The sequence below is a fragment of the Phycomyces blakesleeanus genome (genome assembly GCF_001638985.1).
Source record: "Phycomyces blakesleeanus NRRL 1555(-) unplaced genomic scaffold PHYBLscaffold_8, whole genome shotgun sequence".
In the NCBI taxonomy this organism is placed as follows: Eukaryota; Fungi; Mucoromycota; class Mucoromycetes; order Mucorales; family Phycomycetaceae; genus Phycomyces; species Phycomyces blakesleeanus.
Genome location: NW_017265141.1, coordinates 140,487 through 163,175, shown reverse-complemented (window position 1 = coordinate 163,175; position 22,689 = coordinate 140,487). Strand labels below are relative to the sequence as shown.

The 22,689-nt window shown below is 36.8% G+C and overlaps 4 protein-coding genes across 4 annotated transcripts; 3 read left to right on the top strand and 1 right to left on the bottom strand.

The window, feature by feature from the left end:
- Positions 1-126: 126 nt before the first annotated feature.
- Positions 127-5,028, bottom strand: PHYBLDRAFT_180902 (hypothetical protein; the record flags this gene model as incomplete). Its single annotated transcript, XM_018438379.1, has 15 exons — positions 4,598-5,028; positions 4,154-4,236; positions 4,053-4,109; positions 3,887-3,993; positions 3,282-3,748; positions 3,119-3,205; positions 2,954-3,056; positions 2,697-2,812; positions 2,461-2,628; positions 2,091-2,349; positions 1,476-2,015; positions 1,122-1,399; positions 615-1,046; positions 317-493; positions 127-153 (listed from the first exon to the last, which is right to left on the bottom strand). The coding sequence occupies exons 1-15, from the start codon at positions 4,664-4,666 to the stop codon at positions 127-129; spliced, it is 2,970 nt and encodes a 989-aa protein (XP_018292700.1). The 5' UTR covers positions 4,667-5,028.
- A 1,248-nt stretch (positions 5,029-6,276) lies between these two features.
- On the top strand, positions 6,277-9,607 carry PHYBLDRAFT_144034 (hypothetical protein; the record flags this gene model as incomplete). Its single annotated transcript, XM_018431131.1, has 15 exons — positions 6,277-6,307; positions 6,384-6,505; positions 6,600-6,606; positions 6,735-6,890; positions 6,969-7,070; positions 7,143-7,279; positions 7,364-7,522; positions 7,649-7,968; positions 8,079-8,157; positions 8,304-8,387; positions 8,464-8,552; positions 8,614-8,875; positions 8,967-9,122; positions 9,210-9,330; positions 9,402-9,607. 15 exons carry the CDS (start codon positions 6,277-6,279, stop codon positions 9,605-9,607), a joined length of 2,031 nt encoding a protein of 676 aa, XP_018292699.1.
- A 567-nt stretch (positions 9,608-10,174) lies between these two features.
- On the top strand, positions 10,175-11,483 carry PHYBLDRAFT_124053 (hypothetical protein; the record flags this gene model as incomplete). Its single annotated transcript, XM_018428968.1, has 3 exons — positions 10,175-10,206; positions 10,571-10,655; positions 10,731-11,483. Coding segments are annotated over 3 exons (775 nt in total), but the record flags the coding sequence as incomplete, so codon positions are not given.
- Positions 11,484-13,850: 2,367 nt separating this feature from the next.
- On the top strand, positions 13,851-21,996 carry PHYBLDRAFT_167008 (hypothetical protein; the record flags this gene model as incomplete). Its single annotated transcript, XM_018435552.1, has 23 exons — positions 13,851-14,029; positions 14,532-14,718; positions 14,806-14,953; positions 15,071-15,885; positions 15,944-16,092; positions 16,149-16,296; positions 16,367-16,609; positions 16,665-16,859; positions 16,971-17,894; positions 17,947-18,232; positions 18,291-18,428; positions 18,504-18,873; positions 18,949-19,167; positions 19,217-19,366; positions 19,427-19,596; positions 19,689-19,861; positions 19,927-20,133; positions 20,192-20,485; positions 20,565-20,744; positions 20,805-20,930; positions 20,974-21,493; positions 21,558-21,929; positions 21,983-21,996. 23 exons carry the CDS (start codon positions 13,851-13,853, stop codon positions 21,994-21,996), a joined length of 6,207 nt encoding a protein of 2,068 aa, XP_018292697.1.
- Between the last annotated feature and the right edge of the window lie 693 nt (positions 21,997-22,689).

Below are 22,689 nucleotides of genomic sequence, written 5' to 3'. Positions count from 1 at the left end.
TAATAAAAAATATGGTGAATTTGTACTGTAATTTGTTGTTGTAAAGAAGTATCTTCTTCTTTTTTGTATGGTTTTTATTCTTTACCTACTGTTTGTTTTTTATGGTTTTTGGGTTTTTTGGGTCTTTTAATTTTTTGCTTCCGAAATAAAAGTCTATGGCGAGATTGATAGATATATAGAATAGATGTGAGGGAAAAAAAAGGATAGGGAAAAAAGGTTGGGGAAAAAATGGAATTGAGTTTTGCTTTTCTTTAATAAACCAATTCTTATATAATATATATTTGTTAAAGAAACAAAATATATATATATTGCTTACCTGGAAGTATTTCTTGAATTCTTTATTATCGTATTGTTGAATTGCCTGGCAGTATCTTTCTGCTCCTTCCCGTGGGCATTGAATAGACGGGAAAAAGACATTGGTCATGTATTCAGTGAACTCATTACTTTGTTTGGTGTACATGGCCTTTTGAATTCCAGTAATTTCACCAAAGACCTAATTAAGATTTTTTTTTAAAAAAATTAAGAATCAAAACGATTCAGTATAAAGATAAGTATATACATTTATGTTATCCAATTCGATATCAATTCATATCTCGCCTCTCCATTATTCATACCAAAAGAGATTGTCCATCGGCAACATTAAACGCTACATGCATTGGCACAGCAAACGTAGTTGGGATAAGTTCATTGTAAACAAATTGGTCAAATCCTGCAATCGATCCTTGTTGCTGAGGAGAAGTGGCCCATGCATTAACCATTCGCAAAAACACGCCAAATGCCATCTTTTGTATGGTAGGGTCACTATTGTCCTTTGCAAAGTGGAGAATTGTGTGCAGGATTGTGTTGAGGTGACTCAGGTTTCGCTCGCTGACAAGTACACTCTCCAGCTCGGCATTGAACAAGGAAATAATAAAGTTAATGTATGCCTTGCGAAGCTCAAATAACAGCATTGCTTCATCTGTGCCAGACGGGGAAGTGTTGAGGAAATCAAATACACGCTTCACAAGTGGCAGTAAGAGCTCATCCATAATATTGTGGATCATAGGCTAATAGTAATAAGAATAAAATTTATATCATTAGTACCCTTTAAACTCACGAATACAATCATATATATATATTACCTTGAACTTGTGTGCTACTAATCCAATAAATGGCAAAAAGTCATTAAGTTCTGTAATCTCACATTCTGTCAATAGACCATTGATAAGAGTGGGTAGGTATGGTAAAACTTCGGATCCGAGACAGGTAATAAAGCGAGCAAAAGAAAAGCGTGCTGCGTCACGGATCAGTAAGAATTGGTTGAATGTCTGGAGCACATTCAAGATTATTTCGGTTGCCTGATTAAACACAACAACCCAAGGGGCAGTTGCGGCAGAGGCCTTTGGGACATCGGGGAAACCTATGAACAAAGGTAAATCAATAAATTAAATTAAAAAAAAAAGAAGTCCAGAATATAAAAGTATAAATATGCCTACCCTTTGCAACACTTCCGATAGCCATAATATAATGATGGAGTTGTAGCATAAATAATTCATCTTCTGGATTGTAACCCTGGGACATCGAATTACGGATGCCCTCTACCAAAGGCTCCAATACAATTTGAAGGTACTCCATCTGTTTCATGACATCTACACTGTCAAGAGAAATAAGAGTTCCGACTGTTTCAAACAAATACAGCTGGCTGTCAAATGTCGAAGCAGCAGGAATAGGCATTCCATCCATTGTGTTGCTCTCTACTGGTGTCTCTGCCTGGATCGTGAGGAGATCGCCGATGGAAGACAGCAGGGTTTCGACGTAGGGTCCCATCTTTGGCTTGAGCATCTTCACAAAACGTTGGAAAAGATACCAGCATCTAGATCTAATCTGGTTGAGGGGGTGATGCAGTCCACGAGTGTCGACAAAGGCAGCCAAGGCCTGGGGGAGATGGTCAGCACGATGTTCAAAGAATTGGTAATAGCGGGTGATATTCTCAAAGAATTGAAGTGGTGCGGAAGGGTGAGGGTATGCCGAAATATCTACAAGAAATAATAATAATAAAGGTTTGTATACCATTTTTTTGGTTATTTTTTTTTAACAAAAAAGAAACTTACTAGACATCACCATCTCGGATACCAATTCACCAAGAGGAGTCAAAGAAGCAGAGTCGTTTCCGTTTACAAACTGCATGGCTGCCTTTGGTAGGGCTTCTCCGTAAGTGTACAAGACATACAAACACAATTCAACCTCTCTCCAATCCAATTCTGCGCCAGACTTGTATTTACTCAAGGTCTCCATAACAACAGAATGGACATACCCAATGTATAATTCATTACTAATGGCTGCAATGTGGTCGGCAAAGATTCTCAAATTCTACCATAAAAACAATTCAAGTTTTCTGATGAGTATTACTAATTACACTACACTACACACACACACACACACAAAACCACATTTAATCACACTTGTACATGTGTTTTGTACCTTTCTCAATTCAGCAAACAATGCTTCCTCTTCTGGCTCATCTTCTTCATTTCCCCATTCAGTATCTTCGTCATACTTCATTTTCATGATCACTACACTCAACAAGGATCTGAGAAACTCCTGCTGAGATTGAGTAAAAGGCTGCATAGCCTTCTTCTGCTTCTTATACTACAAACAATGTAAATAAATACTCCCAAAGCATACTATGTGCACAAACATATGTATATATTACTTACAATACTCAACATATCATTAACAAATGCAAAAAGAGCAGTGGATGTGTCATCATATTCGTCGGCAAGGAACTTGAGCAAGTAAGGCAAAATTTGCTCAATGAGAGCATATGTAGCAGCTGAATTGGATGAAACACGGCAAGAATTAAACATTTAAACATCTAATCAAACTAGTGTTTGTTTTGTATGTATGTAATTTTTTTGTTTTATCTATGTGTATGTGTGTGTGTGTATGACACCTGCTCCTTCCCCTGACTTACCTTTTCCTTCAGGACCCACAGTGCTGTCCATATATATCTTGCATAGTTCGATGCCAAGTGTATTTACCAGACGAGCTGTTTGTTCGACAAACTCGGGGTCCGACTGCGCAACACAATGACTCATTCAGTATATATAAATGCGCAGCGTTGCATGATTTTCCTTACCAAGTCCAGACGTCCCAGAGTATCTGCCAGATTCAGCATTTGGATCACATTGAGTTTGTCGAGAGGCAACATACCCTTGCTGACAACCTACATTTTACCACTTTATTTTTAGTATCCTTACTCACAGATAAAAAAAAACTCTAATGTATATATATATTCTTACGTCGGCCAAGCACTCGCTTGCAGCGATACGAAGGTTTGGATCACTCAAGAGTTCATAGAGTGCACGCATAACCTGATCGTTGACTACCAATGAGATGTCCATCCAAGCAATATAGGCACCGATGTTTTTCAGAGCCAGTTGGGCAATGTTGTGGTTAGTAAGTCTAAATTCCTGTAACAATTCGAACCAAGAAGCAGCCAACAACTGGATATCGCCCATTCTCATGGTATCCTTGATATTGGTGTTTCGGACAACTTCTTCTCTGTTACGGGGGATATCGAGACGTGCGATTTCCTCATCAATACTGACACAGAGACGTAAAAAGAAGTCTGCTGCTTTTTCGTGGCTTGGGGTGCCTGAAGGTGTCTGTGCAAGACCAATGACATCTTTAAAGAAATTTGGCCAAGTTGTTGGGTATACGTGGGCAAAAAGAAGTGTCAATGACTGGGCAGCCTTGTTCCGGATGACTACAGATTTTGTGGGAATTTTGGTCAGAATACCACACATTGAATCGGCTCCTCTCTCTCTCTCTCTCTCTCTCTCTCTCTCTCTCTCTCTCTCTCTCTCCTTATCCTCCGTATAATATATCAAATAGTATTATTTACAAGTCTCCTCGGATCCTGCTGTCTGGTTCTCGACAAACTCTCTGCGGAGATACTCCATCATCGTCTGTTGAATATACTCGACTGCGCTGGCATCTAATGCCTCGTATCTAAAAAAAATAAATAAATTAATAAGTGTTCTTGTCTAAGACCCAGCAAACTGACATACCTGTTCTGAAGAGTATTTTCAAGAACCTGCAAACAGAAGAAACGCGCTTCGGCTACACTGTAGATGATGAGTAACGTAATTGGACTATATATTATCCTTACGCTTTAGGCTCTTTCATGAAGAGTTGTAGGCAGATCTGCCAGCCATCTGGAGAGTTCTTTACTTGTTCACAATATGTATTTGCCTATGATAACAAGACTTTTATTTTTAAAAAAAAGAAGAAGGATATATGGAAAGTAATATCTAATGTCTAACATATATACATATAGTATATCTTTTTTCTGCGTTGGTTTTAATCGTGTATTTGATATAATTTGTTTTTAAGACGATCCAGTGGTTTATATAATATTGACTGATATACAATAATAAAAATAATATGTCGTATTTTTATCCCCTTCGACCCCTTTCCCTCTCTATTTCTATATTTCTATATGTTTTTTTTCCTTCTTTGTACATATTGGTATTTATGTGACCAATAGATTCCGCAGTATGATAATAATGATAATAATAGAAACGATAATAAAGATAAATGAGCAAACACGTACCTGTGATTTGAGAGAAGGCTCAACATGAGGACCCAAGGCATAGATGACGGCCTGTTCTATTTGGTCCATGGTTGTTTTTGTCTTTTGGATTTGGTTTTGGATTTGTTGAATTAATTAAAGTTTGATGTCGCTGTTTTTGTCGCTACGTTTTCAAGTAGAATGCAAAGGAATATCAAAAATCTACTGTAGATGATCGTTTATATTCCCAAATAAAATAAAATAAAAAAATAATAAAATTTAAAAAAATAAATAAATTTAAAAGGTTTCTACGATGGCGTGACGAAGATCGAGATGAATGAGTGGCAAGGACGACACGTCAGAATAAGCACAAAATAACATACAACAATTGTATTTCTCAAAAATGGGATCTTATTTACTGATAAATGTATAGTGAATTTTGGTCGTGATAAAGGAAACAACAGGTAGTAAGATGTCAGAACACACTATATAAATTCAAGGCCTGTCTTTTTTTTTTCTTTCTCCCTCTCTCTCTTGCTTTTTTTTTTATTTCTTAAAAAACAAAAAAAAAATCTCAATTTTTAATTCAGTCTCAGTCAAATCCAAATCATCCTTCACCGCAGGAATCTTTTTCTTTCTTTCTTTTCTTTTCTTTAATATTATTATTCTTCTTTTAGGCAATACAACTGTCTACTTAATGATGTGTTAAAGAAGACCAGATTAAGTAACTAGAAGAAGTATATTACAAGATTACTTTTATTTAAATCATTTGTAACTCTACAGCCAATATGTATTATATGTATAATTTATAAGCACTACACTAGACTGGGTTTCAAGCAAATTTGATTTACCTAATTTACAGGTGGTAAAAAGTAATAAGAACAAGACTACTAAAATAGCCTAGTTATTAAAATCCATGACAGAATTATTATTTATTATTTATTACTTAATTATTTAATTATCATATATACATACATGCAATACTACTAAATATCTTGTAGCTATAAAAATATAAACCTTATTTGTATGCTAATATACCTGTATATAGTATCTGGCTTGTATAGCCTTGATTCACCTTGTAATCATTATCAAAAGGAGTTCTTTAATTTGGATTCTCAAGTGCATGTATGTATGAGACTCAATGAGTGGGTGGCTAATATTACTTTACTAGTCTATCTTTCTCTACCCTTTTCTTTTTCCTTATCCACAAACACACAGACGCATAAACGCATAAATTATATCTACAAACTTACTACACTCCAGAAATCCCGGTTCTCGGATACACCAGTTTTGTGAGAACAGAGCTGATTCTCCGAGAAAAAAGTACGACCACAAAATAATGACTGACAACCATTAATACATTTTTTTATTGTATTCATTTATTCTGTATTTTAGACAGCAGCTAACACAAACGAAGCAGGACATTTGCCTTTGTGTGACTCTGGGCTGAAGAACGCGAGTTTGGTGTATTGAGACTCCTACAAGGCTCAGTTCATATGTTCCTCCTCCTGCCTCTCCCCCTTTCTCCCCCTTTCCCGTTTGGCTCTCATTTTATTTTTACTTTATTTTTTTCAGTTACTTCTCGGCATCAAGTCATTACCCTTTTTCTTTTTTTTTTTTTGCTTTTCCCTTAATTTCTTTAAAAATAAAAAATAAAAAACAACCTCTTGCCTTAGACTTTTCATCCTCATTTGCCACATTATCATTTGACTGCATAACAGATGATTGGTGTAGACGAAATCCTTAAAATACGTAGGTTATCCCATGTTTCCATTAATTATAATTCTTCTGAAATTAACCTCTTTATTCTTCTATTATCATTCTTAAGGTTTTCTTGAGCTGATCAAGTCAGTACAGCCTGCCGGTCGATGGAAGTTGGTCATTACAGACAGCTTGTCTGCCAAGATTCTTAATTCTGCCTGTAAAATGTATGATATTCTCGAAGAAAACGTAAGCATCTTTATAAATATATGCATATTAGAATTCTCGCTGACGAAAGAATAACGGCATTATATAATAACATCTTGTTTTTACCTGTTTATAGGTGACCTGTGAGTGTTTCTCTTGTTTGTTTGTTTGTTTGTCTTTACAAAATCATGACAATAATATTGTGTATTTAAATATATGGAGACTAAAAAAAATAATTGCTTCATTATTATCATATTGTTCTTCTCTTTAGTGGTTGCAAATATCGAAAAACCCAGACAAGCCTATCCAAGTGTAGAGGCTGTTTATATTTTGACACCATGTATCGAATCCTGTACCCGACTTGTGGACGATTTCTCTCGTCAGGAAGGACCAATGTATGCCGCTGCTCATGTCCACTTTATTAATGGTAAATAAATCGATAGATGTATATATATGTATATATAACAAAATAGTAACCCTGGAATTAAATTATATTTGGTTACAGGATTGGACAATACGGTTTTCAGTGATTTTACCCGTAGATTAAAGGCAAAAGGCGCGGATCAATATATTCTAAATCTCAAGGAGATGTATGTTGATTTCATCGGTAAGTCACAAATAATAAAACATAAAAACTACTGTTTTCTAAACTATTATTATTATTTTTAAATATATATAGTACGTGAACAGGCTGTCTATTCTTTGGATGATGAGCGCAAATTCAATACTTTGTTTGGTAACGAATCTGCCGCAGGGGGGAGCCGCAATAGCTCTACAAACAATGTGGAAAGTGAACTTGAAGATATTGCCAAGCAGGTGAGAAATAAAGCCAAGTCATAATCATCATTTACTACCGTCAAAAGTTGTAATTTTTAATTTTACTTTCTGGAATCGAAATAGGTATTGTGTATGTGTGTAACTCTTGGAGAGAACCCATTGATTCGCTACCATCGTCCACTCGATGTACAAGGAACAATCAACAGAAATATACCATGGCATCTGGCTAAGTTGGTTCAAGCTGAATTGGATAACTTTTGCAAAGTCAACCCTGAATACCCAGTAAGTTACCAGTAGTAATAGTATATGTATACATACACACACACGCATACATATATATATATATATATTGTATGTTTTGTATTCTTGTCTTTATTCTTGTAATTCTTAATTTGTTTGTGCGTAAAGCCTCCTCGCGACCCTCCTCTTCCAAGAGGCACTTTGATCTTGTTAGATCGTACCATTGATCCAATCTCACCGTTCTTGCATGAGTTTACCTACCAAGCTATGATTGCTGATCTTCTTGACACAGAAGATACTCCGGCAGGTATCAAGTACTCGTATGAGTACACCCAGGAAGATGGAACTACAAAGGGTCAAGAAATCACCTTGAACGACCAAGACTCGGTCTACTCATCCATTCGCCACATGCACATCACAAGTACCACAGAGAAATTGATTGAGAATTTCAATGCCTTTGCCTCCGAAAACAAAGGAGCTTCTGGAGGGTGAGTAAAGAAAAAAGAAAAATTAAATAATTTAAATATTGGTAGTAAGTTTGGATACTATTTCTTTATTACTATTACTTATTTCTTATTAATAATATCTTATGTCTTAGAAAAAACTCTGTGGTATCCCTTAATGATATGAAACAAATGATTGCCGATTTACCACATTTCCAGGAAATGAAAACAAAGGTAAGACTTTACTGATTTTACAGGGTTCATGAGCTTGTGGTGTTTGTAGGTGTACGGGCATATGGGCGTTGATGTGTTAGAGTCATGCTATTCAGTTTGAAGAAAGAAAGAAAAAACTAAATATGTATCTTGTTGGCTTTTTACAGTTCTCTGCGCACATGACTATTGCTAGTGAATGTATGTCTGAATTCAACAAACAAAACTTGGAGACGATCGGCTTACTTGAACAAGTAAGATATTAGAAACAAAGAGAGAAACAAAGTAGTTTGTACAGTGAATTAACACTAAAGGATGTGGGTTGCCTAGAATATGGCTTGTGGAGAGACTCCAGATGGTAATGAAGTCAAAAACCTGATCGAGGAATTGACTCCTATCTTGGATGATCCTTATACTAGGTAAGATTATAGATTATAATTATTTTAATATTTTTCGTAAAATACTAAAAATCATATGCAGTGAAAAGATTAAAGCACGTTTGATCCTGTTGTGGATCGCTACTTCCGATACAGTAAATACTGAGGATCTTGACCGTCTTCTTTCTCATGCACGCTTGGACCAAGAGTGCAAGGATGCAATTGAAAACATTGGGCTGCTCGGTGTTCAGCTGTCAAAGTCTGCCAACAAGCAAGGCGAAAAGACAAAAAAAAACAAAAAGAAACATGACAGTTCAGCTACGCAACAAGAAGTTCCTTTTGACCTTTCACGATATGTACCCATTGTAAAGCGTGTAACTGAGGCAAGTATATTATATGTATATATATGTATATATATATTACACATTCAGTCTTACTAACTATTGCACGAATTAGGGTCACATTAAAGAGACAATTGACCAGAGTCTCTTCCCTCTCTTAAGAGTAGCCGAACCTGAAAATCTTCGTCGCGACTCTACTCATGCGCTCAAACAGGTTCCACAATTGCGTGTCTACAAGACTCAATGGCACAAAAAATCTACTGGAAACAATGTAGGTGAACTTGGTCCTTCTTCTTCCTTTTTAATGGCTTAATATTTGCATTACTTACTCTCATATATACATATATGTGTGTAATAGGCTGGTCCTAAACCACCTTCTGGTCCTCCTATCATTCTCTTTATTGCTGGTGGAATGACCTATGCTGAAATACGTTCGGCTTATGAATTGTCAGAGACATTTAACCGAGAAGTGTATATTGGTAAGACTATTGGGAGTAAAGTAAAGACGATAAGAAGTGTGGTTGTACTTATTTGTTGTACTTTATTATAGGCTCTACGCATATTATCACTCCAGACCAGTTTGTCGCTGACCTTAGTGGGTTGGATAAGACTCCACCTCCAGCCAAGAATGTCGTCCCACCCTATACAACCAGTATTCACACCAGTGCTCCTCCTAGGACCTCGTCCTCAACTGGTACACCTATTCCGCCTAACTCTGCAAAGGCAGGAGGGCACAAGATTTTAGGAAAGTGGTAGATTAGCGAGTTTTCAGTACAGAGAGAGAGAGAGAGAATGGAGAAGAAGAACAAGCAAAATAAAAAATAAAAATAAAAAAGAACCCCATCAATTTTCTAGTCAATAAATCAATTCTCAAAACTCAAAGATACTTTTATTAATGGTTTCAATATTTATGCGCAAAATACATATATGCATTTATATTGCATAAAATGTATTAAGTGAAATATATGTATATATTTCTTAAAGCTTGTACATATATTTCTTTCTCGCATATTTTATATTTATATATATATTGAAATAACTACAAAATAAAAATCAAATTTGACATTGGCTGATCTATAAGCCTAATTTAAGCTCAAAGCCGCACTCGATTAGAGTCCGGCTCGGAACATGAGTCATGGTTGCTGTAGCCTCCCTCCCCCCCTGTTGCGCAGACCTTGGGAAGAGCATTCGCTGCCGGAAGAAGTATTAGATGCCATGTAGACGATGATCGGCTTCTCTCTTTCTTAAACTATATAAACAAGTAAGTGACCCATAACTTAATGGATGGATAAAGATAGAATATTGATTATGATTTCTTTGTAGTATGGCTGATTCTGCTCCGGCCGATACTCGTGGTAAGACATCCTCCCTCTTCACCCAATTGGACTTTTAGCAAAGACGAGACAATACCTCCAGACGATATATACATGCAAACATACAGACACGCATATACACAAAGAAACACATATACGCACATGCACGCACGCATAGACACACACATATATATACACGAACTCAACACATACCAGAGCAACAAACATCCTTTCACCACAATCAATACTATCTCACAGGCCGAGAAGATACCAATAATTTCAATTATCAATGACAACCAACAAAGAATATCGAATTTGGAGCCATACAATCAATCTTCAATTCCAATTTTTTTTTAGAAAAAAAAAAGACAAGATTTTTAATCTTATCATTTTCTTTGTTAATTAGGACGTGGTGGTTTTGGACGTGGTGGTCGTGGACGTGGTGGTGCCCGCGGTCGTGGTGGACGTCGTGGCGATGAGAAGACCGAGTGGTATGTTTTAACAAATTAAAACCTTTTTTCTTTGTTCGAGTGACAGCAGGAGCCTAACAATACTTTCTTCCACAGGGTTCCCGTTACCAAGCTTGGCCGTCTCGTAAAGGCTGGCAAGATCAAGTCTATCGAGGAGATCTACCTTTTCTCTCTCCCTATCAAGGAGTACCAGATTGTTGATTTCTTCCTGAGCAACTTGAAGGATGAGGTTATGAAGATCATGCCCGTCCAGAAACAGACCCGTGCTGGTCAGCGTACCCGCTTCAAGGCCTTTGTCGTCATTGGTGACCACGATGGCCACGTTGGTCTCGGTGTCAAGTGCTCCAAGGAAGTCGCCACCTCTATCCGTGGTGCCATCATCCTCGCCAAGCTCTCTATCATCCCCGTTCGTCGTGGTTACTGGGGTTCTGCCCTCGGTGAGCCCCACACCGTTCCCTGCAAGGTTACCGGTAAGTGCGGTTCCGCCTTGTGCCGTCTCGTACCTGCTCCCCGTGGTACCGGTATTGTCGCTGCCCCTACCCCCAAGAAGGTCCTCCAGTTGGCTGGTATCACCGATTGCTACACCACCTCCCGCGGTTCTACCCGTACCCTTGGTAACTTCGTCAAGGCTACCTTTGCCGCCATTGGTAACACCTACGGTTTCTTGACTCCTGATCTCTGGGAGGAGACCGAGTTCTCCAAGGTCCCTTACCAGGAGTTCACTGATTTCTTGTCCCAGAAGCAGAGAAAGTAAAATGGATGTTGATTATTCATGTATTCTTTTACACTTCTTTTGAGTTACAATTTATCAAAAACAAATATATTTCGTTGAGATAAAACAAGATTTCTAAAAAAAAAACAGCAACAAAAGAAGCAAAAATAAGTTTTAATTCTTTTGTCCAAAGTACTTTATATATATATTGGTGTAAGCATCTTTATGTCTCTTTGGACATACACTTGGCACACATTTTACTTCTTTTTTGACTTTGACTTTTAACGTTTGACAAAATCGTACCAATATCTTATAGTAATACTGTTCATCGCACACACTATAATTGTCTATGGCTGCTTCTAATCTGACAGGTTGTAGATATGTATAATAACGAACGAAAAAAATGGTGCCGTCTTCACTATTCTTTTTTTGCTCTAGAAACAGATCTTCGACTTGTAATCAACGGCTAATAGGTTTCCAAGTGAGTTTTGAAATGAATGGTACAATGACGGCACAAATGTGCTGCTGCTATTTGATCTATAGCTTAAGCTCCTTATCGCACAAAGTTAGTTGTTGTAGGTGTGTGTGTGTACTATATTGAATTATATTACAGAAGTTTGTATCCACTACAAGTTAAGAAGCATTTGAACTGCTCTAAATATATCCTTTGTCTGCGTTTGGCAATGGTTCTACCTAGTAACAACCTTAATTCAATAAAAACAGTGTTAGAGTTGATTATACAGTGAGGCTGGTAATTTTTGCCTGTTCTGAGAAAATAAATGGCGCTAACTGGAAAATGATTGTCCGTGTGTTAGAATTGTCGTTTCGAAATTTTACTTTGTTGTGTCCAACTTTATTAAAAGTAAAGATGTATTCTTTATCATACCAGTTAGTTATAAGAGCGAAAAGAAAGAATTAAAGTCTTTATGCTATAAACGACCATCAGAAATTAACCCATATAAACACAATGAACCGCTGAAAATGGCTGTCCAGAATTAACTATGCGATATTAAAAAAAATGCACGAAAGCTGCTTTTACAAATTTTTCACCCGTTAATAGTATTGTGGTAAAATGTTCACCTTATTACAAAGTAAGGAGCTTAATGATGTTGGCTATTTTTTTGCTATGTGATCTGGTCACTTTTACCTGTACAACAGACGAAAGTAAAATAATGACATCCACTACAGTCAAAGAAACTAGGTTGGGCCAATGAAAAAAAAATTGGTCATTTTAAAATTGAATTGGGACATTGAGATGCTACTGGGGGGGGGGAGGGGGGGTTGGATGAAATAAAAAATAGAAATTATCCAAGAATATAATGTATGATTAATGTCAAATTCTCTTCTGCTTGGACAAAAAGTTAAAAACAAAAACCTGCCTCACCGTAATTGTCTGAAAACTAATTTTCTATTGTTTGATTTCCATTCTCGCAACCGTGTCCCAAATCAATTTTAAAAAGACCTTTTTTTTTCATTGGCCCACTAGTTTCTTTGACTGTAATGAGTCCCATAACAACAGCCCAGTCTTACAGAAGAATATGCATGCACGTAAATGCTACACTTGTATGTAGATTAGGAGGAAGGCGCACTTGCACGGACATCAACAGAAACAAGGTCTTGGTTTTATTAGATTTACATATTTACAATTACTACTATATTCAATGATAACATAAATAATGCAAAGACTTATTCCTCAGCATAGACAGCAGATCTTGTTCTTTTGCGGCTTTTAGATGAAGAGAAATGCACCAGCACATGGTTGACAGTGTTCCTGAGGAGAAATGATGAACTATAATCAAGAGTATCGTTGCATACGCCTACAAGGCCATAATCTTCTCCAGCTTTTAATAGTCGGACGGCTACTTTTTTTTCCATTATCTGCAGTACACTTCTTCCAATTGTACAAAGCGATCAAGGAAAAACGGGACCGGTCTAATCCTATAAGATTCTTTGGGATGGTAAAGGACCCAATTTTATAAGCTACAGAACATTCAACCAAACTAGATAGTTGCGTTATGTAGTCTCGTCTTCATTGATCACACCATTTAATATATCAGGAGTCCCTTTGATGTCAGTCCGTCTGAGAGAACGAATGGCCTTCCTCTACAGTTTATTAGAACATGCTAGTGTACCAACTTGAGATGTAATATGAGTAGCCATAAATTGTTATATGTCTTTGTCCAAGCTCGTTCCAGTCATGTAGCTTTATCATCGGTCGGTAGCTTTACAGATATATATCTAATCTTCTTCTTGGTGGCTTTAGTGGAATTATTGAAGGCAGGTTTGGTATAAAGCCTCAAGTAGTTGGTTATAAGTGTGGTTTGTCTTTCCATCTTGACTTCTCCTTTTGTTTGTTTGTATGGAGCTTTTCTCACAAAGTTAGTGAGCCTCTTTGCTACGAATCAATAGAGGGCGTCATGGCTTTTGCTTTGTATTTTTCAAAGTGAGATATGGTGAGAGCCCAAGAAAACACATCCCGTAGCCATTTCTTCGCAAAATGAGACATGCTGGAGTGCAGCGAAAGCGAGAAGGGAGCAGAGATTGACCTGGATCGGAAGAAAGGTTATGGACCCATTGGCATGCACCGCGCAAATACAGAGTTTCAATGGGAAAAAGGAATCATCATATTCTCATTACCATGGCCCGCACCATGGCGATGGGAGAGGGAACTTGGATTGAAAGAGTGATTGAGAAGATTGGTGGGGACATCTAAGGAGACTGTTACATATTGACTAATTCTTCACACTATCTTCCCCGACCAAAGTGAGATAAGTGCGAAAGAGCTGTGTCAATTTTGATTGCAAATATGCGTTGAATAAAAAAAAAAAGATGACAAGCTGCATATTTTTTTGCGTGTTGAAATAGGAGAAAGTTTGTGTCATCAATTTGTATTGACACTTCAGAATAGGCAAAAATTACCAGCCTCACTCTACATTATAGGGGATTAAATATATATATATATGAAAATCTTGAGTTCCCTAGTTTGGTGCATCACAATTGAATTTGAGGGAGACTTTTTGCATGTTTTGTGTCACCAAGCTTTCTCAAGAACAATTCTCTCATTGATCACTTGTTAACATTACAATGAGTCAGCAAGTATCATTATTTTTCTGGCTTTACTTTGCTTCGTTTGGCTAAAAATATTTAGAAACAAAACCTTACACTGACGGCCTTAACCTGTGTAGAAAGCATCCTAATCTCAACTCGCGCATTCTGTCCAGCCTTGCAACAGTTTTGGCAGACACACGCGCAAAAACTACACCGAATGACATTGACAACCTTTTGAAGAGATGTCCTTTAGCACCTTTAGATCTCCTACCAGACAATGACTCTATTGCTGTGCCAAAGCAAGGTTACCCAGTGGGGAACATGGTAGGTCATTTGCTAACGAATGGTGTTTTTTTTTTTTTTTTTTTTGGGGGGGGGGGGGCTTTCTTCTTTTTCTTATGTATCTGTTAGACTCGCCGCGGACATGCTGCATTGGCTGCATTGGCAAAATATGTAGTCAATGTATCAGAGCGCAACATTCTAGATATTGTGCCTCAATTAATTGGTTATTTGCGCTTCCTTCCAGCCTACGAGTGGGAGGAATCACTCTTAGAAGAAGGTATACTATAATTAATAAACCTGTAAATTTGTTAAAATCGGTAGCTTTTGATTGTTCGTTTATTAATTAATTAACTAATTAATTAATGAATTGATTTCTTTTTTCTTAAAAAAAAAGGTCCTCCCTTGCCAGATTCAGTAACTTACACTCTAACATACAGCCTACTGGCAATATGTGAAAGGCAGGCAGACATGTACGATAGAATTACCAGTGTACTTTGGGAGTATAGACGTCACTTGATGCAACTTTTGGAACTACAAGATGGTATAAAATTTATCCTTAAGTGGATCAGGTGGCTAAGTTTGTTAATTGTAGACAAATACACGGTTGCATTTATTCTTCCTTCACTGGTCGGCCTCTCGAGAGCACTCCAGACCTCCCCGTTTCTTTACAAGCCAGATCAGCTTATGCATGTATATACTTATACACAACCATTACTTAAAGAAAACTTACTCGAAAATATTCGCTGTGCAATCTTGAGGTGTTTAAAAGAGCATCCGGTAACATCCTATAGTCGATACATTCTTGACCGCTACTGGCAGAGCGGAATGCCATTAAGTAGCAATCGAGTTGTTTACGATTTCCTGAGCACCATTAGGAACGTATCTATTAGTGTCGTTGGTAATATTAATCCAAGGGAAATTAAGGAAAGCTGGGAGTGTCCAGAGTCTGAAGAAAATCGTCGTGCGGCTGCGAAACTACCGCTGTTACACCTACGCTCTATTTTACTTAAACAACCTGCAAAGAGGCTTGATCTCAGTCTCTCCGACTTGGATGAAAAAAATGTTTTGTTGAACAAAACTTTGCGAGCTATTTATGTCATGAGCTTGGGCTATTATAAAGATCTTCGAGAATTTGCAGAAAAGTTTGTTCAGGATGGAAAGAAGTGGTCTAAAGATATATACATGACAGAAATTCTTAGTGCAAGTCTGGTAAGTAAATCTCGGCGATACATGTTACTGCTGTTCTAATTAGATAATTTTGACTTAGCATGTTGCTGCTATTTCATCTGCTTATCTACACCAAGAAGATGATGTTCTAAAAGATTGTTTGTCAAATTGTCTCTTTACACCAGTACAAGTTGAGGATTCCAGGGTGCATATGGCCGCTTTGGATGCAGTTACTCTGTTGACAGTCAAGTACGGGTCGTTATTAGGGATGACAGGATATACCACATTCTAATCAATTTTCACAGTTTTCCGTATCTGTACACCAGTATGGCTAATATAATCAGCCGTTTCCTAGTCACTCCATCTCTAGTATTCTTGATTAAGACAGAGTCAGATGAAGAGTCCCAATCTATTCAACAGTTTGCAATTACCAGACTTGGACAATGCATAGAGGTAATCTCGGTTTTTCCAAAAAAAAATATGGTGTAAGTGGATAACATTAAATAAATATATAAAACTATAGGCACAACCAGTTTCACAACGACCTTCATTAGCTGCATCTCTTCTGTATGCACTTCTTAATGAAATAACCCGGTACACGAATGAGGATGGTTCGAGTGAAAGCAGCCTGAGTAGTTTCTCAAGAACTAGCACTATATATGGCGTTCCAAGAACAGATCAGCTCTCAGAATCCGAAAAACAGCAAGTTTGTGAGAATGTTTTGGCTGCTATTGCAGGTATTGCAGCATACACAAAGGATAGTAAGGTAATAAATTCACGTCATTTTATTTGTAAGCCTACTCACAAGTTCAATTAATTAGATTGTTATGCAGGCCTATTCTATGCTTGCCTTGCGTCGGAAAACTCTTCAAAAATCCTTGAACTTGATATTTGTGAAGAGACTTGTGGATTTGGCACTAGCTAGCCCACAAAATGTGTTTCAGGACATAATCAATCTGATCTCTATACTGAGCTTTGAATCATTTAGCTCTGATAATACAGATCTAGCTACAGCGGTAATATATATATCACATTTGTACCTAATGTCTAACATTTATTACAAGAAAGAAAGAAAGAAAGAAAGAAAAGGAAATTAATTTTTTGATTTTTGAATTTTATTTTATTAGGTGTTGGATGCTCAATTGGATCTTGCCCAAAGAATCTCTTGTGTTCCGGAATATTATGACTTTTATCTCATTAATCTTTTGAAACTTTTTATTAATATTGGTAACGAGATTCAGCGTAAAGACAACAGGGTCAACAGGGAACTGGGGACTGCATACACTTCTGCGCTTGGCAAATTACTTCCTGTATTTGCTACGCTCCTAGACCACAAAGATTTCCACCCCCATACATCGGCTACTGAAGAAATGGTTCTCTTCTTCCGTAATTTCTGGTTTCACTGTGTAATTTTCGGATTTGTATCTGATCGAGCATGGGTTCGAGAATGGAACAATGCGCTTCATAAAATTGCATTCAAGACACCTATTCTTGCAATAGAAAGTACGACAGAGCAGCTTGAAAGTGACATTGCATTCAATTCAGTCCTTAGAGGCAGTAATGAAGAGGCACTTCTTTTACCGATACGAGAGCAACTCGCCCAACTTTTTCCTACATACTCTTACGAAATCAAGTACTATTCATTTCCGTACGCCGTGTTTTCTCTCAGTGTATATTATGTTGAGATCATGCGGAGCAGAATGGGTGATTGTAGCTTTGTTTTACGCTATTTTATGAATACTGGAGTAAATCACTGCACTGTCTCCAATTGTCTGGAACTTGTTGCAACACGTGTGGGAGACGAATATATTAAAAAATCTATAAAAAGCTCAGCCTCTCAAGATCTAGATAATGGACTCTCCGAGCAAATTAAAACATTACTCAAGTTTTGTTGTCATCGCCTCAAACGTGTTCATATATTGGCTGTTCAATTGACGGACAAAATTTCCAAGCAATTCCCTCAAATATTTTCAGAGAAACCAGTGATTACTTTATTGCTAGAGCTATTACATCTTCTATGGCTTAGCTGTGAATCAGAATACCGGGAAGAGGTAAGCTTTTATTTTTCCAGAAATATAGTTATATAACTTTGATTTTCTATAGTACACTCCTGTATTTCACTTTACTTCGAAAATAGTAAATGTAACGATAGAATTAGGCGATTCTTATAGTTATCGACATTCTGTCAGCACACACCTGTATGTTACGGCTAAGACATGGATTGAGGCAGCAATCGAGTGCGCCCCTTTTGAAACAAATGGCTCATTACAGTGCTACCTGGCAAATTTTGACAAATCGGATCTTTACTCTTTGTACGAGGAAGCACATGTGGGGAGATCTCTAGCGTTAGAGTTAGCTAAATCGGCAGTAGAGAGCCAGAATGGTACAGGTAAGTACACATGTAATCATAGTTAATGTATTTAACCTGTGGTATTTTATCATTGTAGTATTTGCTTTTATGCCTCATATACCATCTATGTCCCTTGACAATACCTCGAATTTTTTGTATCGGTTAACTGCTCGAATGTATTTTATTGGAGAAATTAGTGGAATAAAGTATATTTCTAGCTTCAATGAAGTCAAAGGTAATCTATGCCCCATTGTATGTCTCTTTTTTATATAGACAAGCTACTAAGTCATTCACTTGGAATAATATGTAGACAAACCCCTTCACAAAATAAGGGACATGCCTCTAGAAGACCTCGTAAATTTTGTTATAGAAACTCTTGATGATCTATCCAATTCTGTAAAAGAGAATAAACCAGTATCGGCAGAGAATTTACGTACCCTACTCTTTCAAGCTGGAGGATTTATAATATCTATGAAAACGATTCACCCCCTATTGGTTAACCACATAGTTCGTATTCCTATATATATGTTTACACCCCAATCACTTGTTATTGGTACCGACGTTTGGAATTGGATCTTGACTGAAAGACCAGAAGTAGAGCATAGGTTAATGATAAATATTAAGAAAATGTGGGATTGGGCTATGCAGTATCGAAAAGGCATGTTTTCTCCTATGCTCAAGTAAGTTGTTTTTGATTTGGTACCATGTTATTATCTTTGGCATACCTCCCAAGTATATGACTAACATTAGCATAGTATAACACATCCATTCAACCGAAAGATGACATACACCCCGTCTGTAAAGTCTATTGCGATTAAGAATGTGCAGATAGCAGATTCGTTATTTCTACCCCACATTACTTGGATAAGATTTCTAAGAAGCTGGTTTCATGCTACAAGACATCGAAGCAAGCACCTTATGATGATTTTTGTGTGGCTTCTTCGGAACTCGTTTCGAAATGCAAATTTAATGAGGTAAGAACAATTCCAACATAAGACAGCACACTTACTATTTTATGAATAGCAATCATCCATTAGCAAGAAGGGTTAGGTTTGAACTCTTGATCTTAGGAATGGACGTTCTTAAATTAGTAAAGATGGAGACCTTAGCAGAATATACACTGAGATCACTAGTGTATGATGCTGCGTTTGATTGGTTCTCATATCCTCCAAGGTAAAAGCAGTACTAAATTAACAAGGCATTTAACATTATTATCATTATCTTAACTAATAGATGGAACTATGGATCACAGAAGAGCCTTGCCTTACATGAACTTAAGATACTTTCGACATTTTCTAAAATAGTCATGAATGATATGCCCAATCTTGAATATTCCGTAACTAGCTTTAGGACAACCGGTTGTCCTTCTGATGCATGCTATAAAACGCACGTATTATTTAATGGTAAGTATACTTAGCATTATCAAAAGCATATCAAAATTAAAGCTTGTTTTTCTAAAATAATAATAATAATAATAATAATAATAATAATTTAGGAATGAATAGAGTGGATATTCTGAAGCGTCATGCAAAAGTCAAAAAGCTATTATTACTTTTTGTGGATAGCGAAATATCTCGCCTTTCTGTATGGAGTAACCCTCTGAACTCTGTTGGAGTCGGAAATCCTCCGGCATATATAGGAAATACAGAAAAATCATTAACTACGGAGGTTAGTTTTTTAAGTATATTCTAGTTATAATTAGTAGTCTGATTATATAATTTACCTTTCGTCAGGAAATGTGGAGAGAGATGGTTCGATTTGCTTGGTGTGTTTCTCCTCGTCTGTCGGTCCAATTGGAATCACGTTTTGTTCAGCCAGTAGTCCATAGAGAATTGTTCAATCTTATATCTGATAAAGCACTTGATGTTGTGGGGGTTCCAGAGGCTTTGACTATTTTGTTAGGTGACAGACTTTTGCCAGAATCGAAAGCAATTTTGAAGGTAAGACTGATAATATGCGTGTGTTTGATAATATATATCTAACAAGTAAGTATGACAGTACTTGAAATATTGGGCTCCAGTGCCAGCTATAACAGCAGCCAGCTATTTTCTCCCGAAATATTCAGCAAACCCACTCTTATTACAATATGCTATGCGTAGTCTAGAATATTATCCAGTTGACACCGTATTCTTTTATATCCCTCAGATCGTTCAGGCGCTTCGGTACGATGTTCTAGGTTATGTAGAGAAGTATATTATGGAAGCCGGACATGTATCCCAACTCTTTGCCCATCAACTCATATGGAATATGAAAGCCAATTTCTTCATCGATGCTGATAAAGAATGCGTCAAGGTAAACACAATTTTTATCATGATTTTTTATATCGCTAGTCTTAGTACAGTAACTTAATGTTTTCTTGACTTAATTGCAGCCCGATTCCCTCAAACCGTCTCTTGAAAGAGTTATCGAGAAATTAACAAACTGCTTTACGGGCGACGATCGTGTATTCTTTGAACGTGAATTCAAATTTTTTGGCGAAGTTACGGCTATCTCTGGTTATCTCAAGGAATATATAAAATACGGACAAAACGAAAAAAAGCCAATGCAAAAGGTAATAAAAAAAAATTAGCAGGACTGTAAAATATTTGATATTAATATTGGACGTCTTTAGAAACGCCTTGATGAAGAGCTTTCAAAAATTCGTGTAGATGTTGGTGTTTATCTTCCAAGTAATCCAGACGGGCATGTTATAGACATAAACCGTACTTCTGGTCGTCCGCTCCAGAGCCACGCAAAGGTACATTAGTTAAATAATTGTTCATATTATTAATATTTTATAGGCGCCTTTTATGGCTACATTTTTGATTGAGAAAAAAATAGAAGACGCGGATCCTATTTTGAGTGGCTTAGAAGAGGTTAAGAACGATGTAGATTCTATAAGCCAGAAAGACTCTACTACAAGGGTCTGGCAGGCTGCGATATTTAAAGTCGGCGATGATTGTCGTCAGGATGTACTGGCTCTTCAGTTGATTGCCGTATTCAAGAACATATTCATGTCTGTGGGCTTGGACCTATATGTCTATCCTTATCGTGTTGTGGCTACTGCGCCTGGCTGTGGAGTTATTGATGTTATTCCAAATTCTCTTTCACGAGATCAACTCGGCCGCGAAAAGGTTAACAGTCTGTATGATTATTTTGCTGCTAAATATGGTGGACCAGACACAATCGGATTTCAGAAAGCACGAACCAATTTCGTTCAAAGTGTTGCTGCCTATTCTGTCATATCATATCTTTTGCAAATCAAAGACAGGCATAACGGAAATATCATGCTTGACGACTCTGGACATATGATACATATTGGTATATATCTATTGTGTGTGTTTTTTGAAATGTCATTTTTTTTTTAATATTTTTTCTTTTCTAGATTTTGGATTTATATTTGATATTGCACCAGGTGGAATCGGTTTTGAGAGTTCACCTTTTAAACTAACCGCAGAAATGATACAAGTTATGGGAGGCGGCTCCCAAGAACAAGCTTTCAAACAGTTCTCAGAGCTAATTGTCAAAGCGTATCTTGCCTGTCGACCATATGCAGAACTCATTATGCAGCTTGTTTCCCTTATGCTTAACTCCAGCTTACCTTGCTTTAGAGGGGAGACTATAAAAAGAATGCGGATGAGATTTCAAGTCGATAAGTCTGAACGTGCAGCTGCTGATTTTATGATATTAAGAATTGGAGAATCGTTTGAAAATAGAAGAACGGTCCTTTATGACTACTTCCAAAAGCTTACTAATGGTAAATAACTTATTAAATCTCTTTAATATCTAACCATTTTTTTTACTCTTTAGGTATACCATATTAATTAAAGATCCAGATTAAATATCTTCTCTCTCCACTCATATATAACAATTAAATCAGGCTACAAATCTTTATCAAGCTATTGAAATATTATATTATATTACATTAAATTTATTCTTACAATAAAATACTTCTGGATCTGTAATATGAAGTGTACTATATGTAGTAGAATTACGAAAAATACAAATTTTCTGCTCTGAAATAAATTATTTATTTTCTAATTATTGCGTATAGTCATATATTTCACTGTAGAAACATCCTGTGGTATACACACCACAATTGAGTGAAGAACAGACCCCACAATCAAACACTGGTTCCTTCTTGCTAATGAACCTGGCAAGTTAACAATCTCCGGAACTGTTACACACCAGGCACACGTACACTACACACTCATACAGTGTAAACCAACCATTACACAACAGGGATTCGAATTACAGGGATTCGAATAGTAGCAGATATAAACAATATTATTTTGTCTCTTTAATAAATAACACTCTCACAGTATCTACTTTTCCCATTATTGAGATACTAACTCATAAACAACCCCGAATACCTCACATCCAACACATCTATTATATAATATATATCAGAGAGCAAATCATTGACTCAATACATTACTCTTACAAATATTGTATGATCTAATAAGTGTATATCTACTTGAAAAGAACATTAAAGAAGTAGTTAAAGCTATAGATCA